The sequence below is a fragment of the Monopterus albus genome, unplaced genomic scaffold (genome assembly GCF_001952655.1).
Source record: "Monopterus albus unplaced genomic scaffold, M_albus_1.0 scaffold73.1, whole genome shotgun sequence".
NCBI classification, from domain to species: domain Eukaryota; kingdom Metazoa; phylum Chordata; class Actinopteri; order Synbranchiformes; family Synbranchidae; genus Monopterus; species Monopterus albus.
In genome coordinates, this window is record NW_018127953.1 from 985,598 (window position 1) to 988,479 (window position 2,882).

Sequence of the window (2,882 nt, forward strand, 5' to 3'; positions counted from 1 at the left end):
TCCCCCCATGACCAATCACCTGCAGGAACATTAACTTGCCATTAGACTGTCGCTGTCAAGTGTAAAAACAACCAAAATAACAGGATTAATGTTTAGCATATATGCCATTTGCACAGAAGCAGAGGTGTAAATAGCATTCATTTTCAGGATTGCAGTATTGTGTATGTGCTCAGGGTCGGGTTACACTTGAACACAACTAGTTTCTACAACATGCAATGATTCAAAGTGACATTGTGTCTATACCTGTTCTGAGAAGCAACACTGGAGGGTGCAATGAAAAGCTGGTCATCACAGAGAGGGGAGCAAATTGATTTCATTAAATTGAGGGGTAAGGACACACGGTGGAAGGCATTCATAGTGTTGCACTCAGATGTTCATGTGAAAAGTAACAGAAATAGTTCAAAGCAAACAAGGAGCACTTCAAACTTTAGCTCCTTTCTCACCTTAGCCACTGTAAAGTGGGTTGAATGATGCTAATTTCCATCATTTAAATTTAGATCTGTGAATTGCAGGAAAAAGCTTACAGATTCTCAGTCTGTTCATTCTGACGTCCTCTGGTGATGCAAAATGTGACTTATGAGTGAGATATGAAACAGTGCCATTTCAATAAAACCCCACTGATAACTTCCCTTCCCATTCTGCACCCTCAGCTGCAGAGGGTGGGTCAGGATCAGATTAAGACTTCCGACCCTGGAGCTGGATCTGGCTCAAAGACACTTCAACAGGGTGGATGGTTACCAGCCATACCGACCCCATGGTCAAAGGGCACTTCTGCAGCCAGTATGCCAAACCACTGCTGCCCAAAACTGTGTATAATACTCAGCTGGGTGGGAGGATGGCTTACTCACCATGGATAATCTTCTCCGGATGATGATCAGTGCAACAGTTGGACTGTTGAGACTGAAACTCAGCACCAAGAGGAGGTTCCTTCCCCTTGCTCACCTTCCTCTGACGCAGGGCTGTCATGCTGAAGCACTGCAAACAGACAGGGACCAGTGTGTTTGATTACCCATACATATGATCAACACATCAGCAGATACCAAACCTAGGCAGAGGCATGTGCGTTATTCTCAACACAAAAACGATGTGTGCACTAAAGCCATCTGAGCCAAAGCAAACAATGGCCCCACTGTGTGTTTTCCTTCACTGTTTGTAACCTTCCGTTCAAATGCTGATAGATGGGGTGAGCTGGCCTGCTTACAATGGCATTTCCTGGTCACGTTGCTGCCAGAATAACGTGAAACACCACTGTGTCTTTCCATCTGGAGACACAGACAGCACCCACATCACCCGCAAACTAACGTTATTCATCGTACTGAATTAAGCCGGATGAAATACACGTCCATGATAAATTATCACAAGGTATATTAGTGACGCTAAGAATGAGACACAGGATATGATAAGGTAGGCTTAATTTCCTATTGTGTAGCACGTATATGCTACTACAGCCCTTTTTAAAAATTTAATTTGCATTTTGCTTAAAGGCGCGTTCCTGCTACGGACGCGCGAGATTTTCTTTCTGTCAGCAACAAAGACGAGTACGATTTGAAGCAGCGGTACATTTATGTCTCACCCTCCTCTACAGCAGCGCTTGGTAGGATGGTCCGACGGCTTTCTTCTACCTCCCTCTCTCTCCCCCCTGTTTCCCTAGGTCTCTCTATCTCACTCGCGCTTTCATTTTTCTCCCATCATTTCCCCCTTCCAGTTAAAATAGATCGGTTAGCTTCACACCACACTGGGTTCAACTAACCACGGTCGGTAGTACCGGAAAACCACAAAGTCTGCCTTCAAAATAAAAGTAGGAACGTCACTTTTGCTTAAAAAAGCAGAAGTTTCACATTTTCAGACTGAAGGTGACAAAAAAAAAAAAATCTCTGGATTAAGCTAATGGTTATGGCCATTGGCCGGAGATTATGGTATACTGGAGGATAACAAATTATATGGCAGAAAAAGTAACAGGACAAAATTAACAGTGTCAAGGATGATTCATCTATTTAGAAAAGATATGTCACTTAGAATTAATGTCACTTAAAAAAAAAGTCAAGCCTATCCAACCAGCCGAACAATGTGGACATAACTGTAAATGAAAGTACGACTGTTGCTTTGTGTCTGCTGTGATATATAAAAGGGCAGCTGTTTGTTCACCTCAGTAGTTTTAAACAGAGTAGACAATTATGTCTTGTTATTTTATTTTGGAGGCCTTCTCCCCCGAATCAACATTAACTGATTACAAAAAAGGATCAGGAAAGGAAACTAATACACTCAGTAGGCTGATTTGCAAGCCTGGTTTGTAGTAGAAGTGACTAGATACTGTCCATCCATCCATTATTTATAATACTTGTCCTGTAGAGAGTTGCAGGGGGGCTGGAACCAATCCCAGTCGACATTGGGTGAGAGCCGGTGGGGGTACACCTTGGACAGGTCGCCAGTTTATCACAGGGCTGACACACAGACAGCCACTCACATTCACACCTACAGGCAATTTAGAGTCACCAGTCAACCTAACCGGTATGTCTTTTCACTGTGGGACGAAGCTGGAGTATCTGGAGAGAACCCACGTAGGCACAGAGGGAACATGCAAACACCACAGGCCCCAGTCAAGATTCGAACCCAAAACCACTGCTAACCACTGCATTACCATGTCACCCCGTGACTAGACACCACATGCGGTAAGTAATAAAAATGGCAGGTAATTTTTGACAATGCAAATCTGCCACGTTGGTGTTAAATCGAATTTAGGTCAAAGTGTTTATTTGTCATATGCACAGTTAGGAAACGTGTTTCCCTGTACAATGAAATTCTTACTTTGCCATCCACATGAATGCCACACAATACAAGTGAAATATAAAGTAGATGAGCAGTAACACAAATCTAGACTAGAG

General features: G+C 43.2%; 1 protein-coding gene across 1 annotated transcript in view; it reads right to left on the minus strand.

The window, feature by feature from the left end:
• dpy19l3 (dpy-19 like C-mannosyltransferase 3) overlaps positions 1-1,740 on the minus strand; it is an 85,789-nt gene extending 84,049 nt beyond the window's left edge. The window contains exons 1-3 of the mRNA XM_020605894.1: positions 1,574-1,740; positions 849-975; positions 1-19 (exon numbers count right to left, since the gene is read on the minus strand). The exon at positions 1-19 is cut by the window's left edge and continues 109 nt beyond it. Of these exons, the coding sequence (XP_020461550.1) occupies positions 1-19; positions 849-966 (137 nt within the window). The 5' untranslated portion in view covers positions 967-975; positions 1,574-1,740. The remainder of the gene's footprint in view (positions 20-848; positions 976-1,573) is intronic.
• Between the last annotated feature and the right edge of the window lie 1,142 nt (positions 1,741-2,882).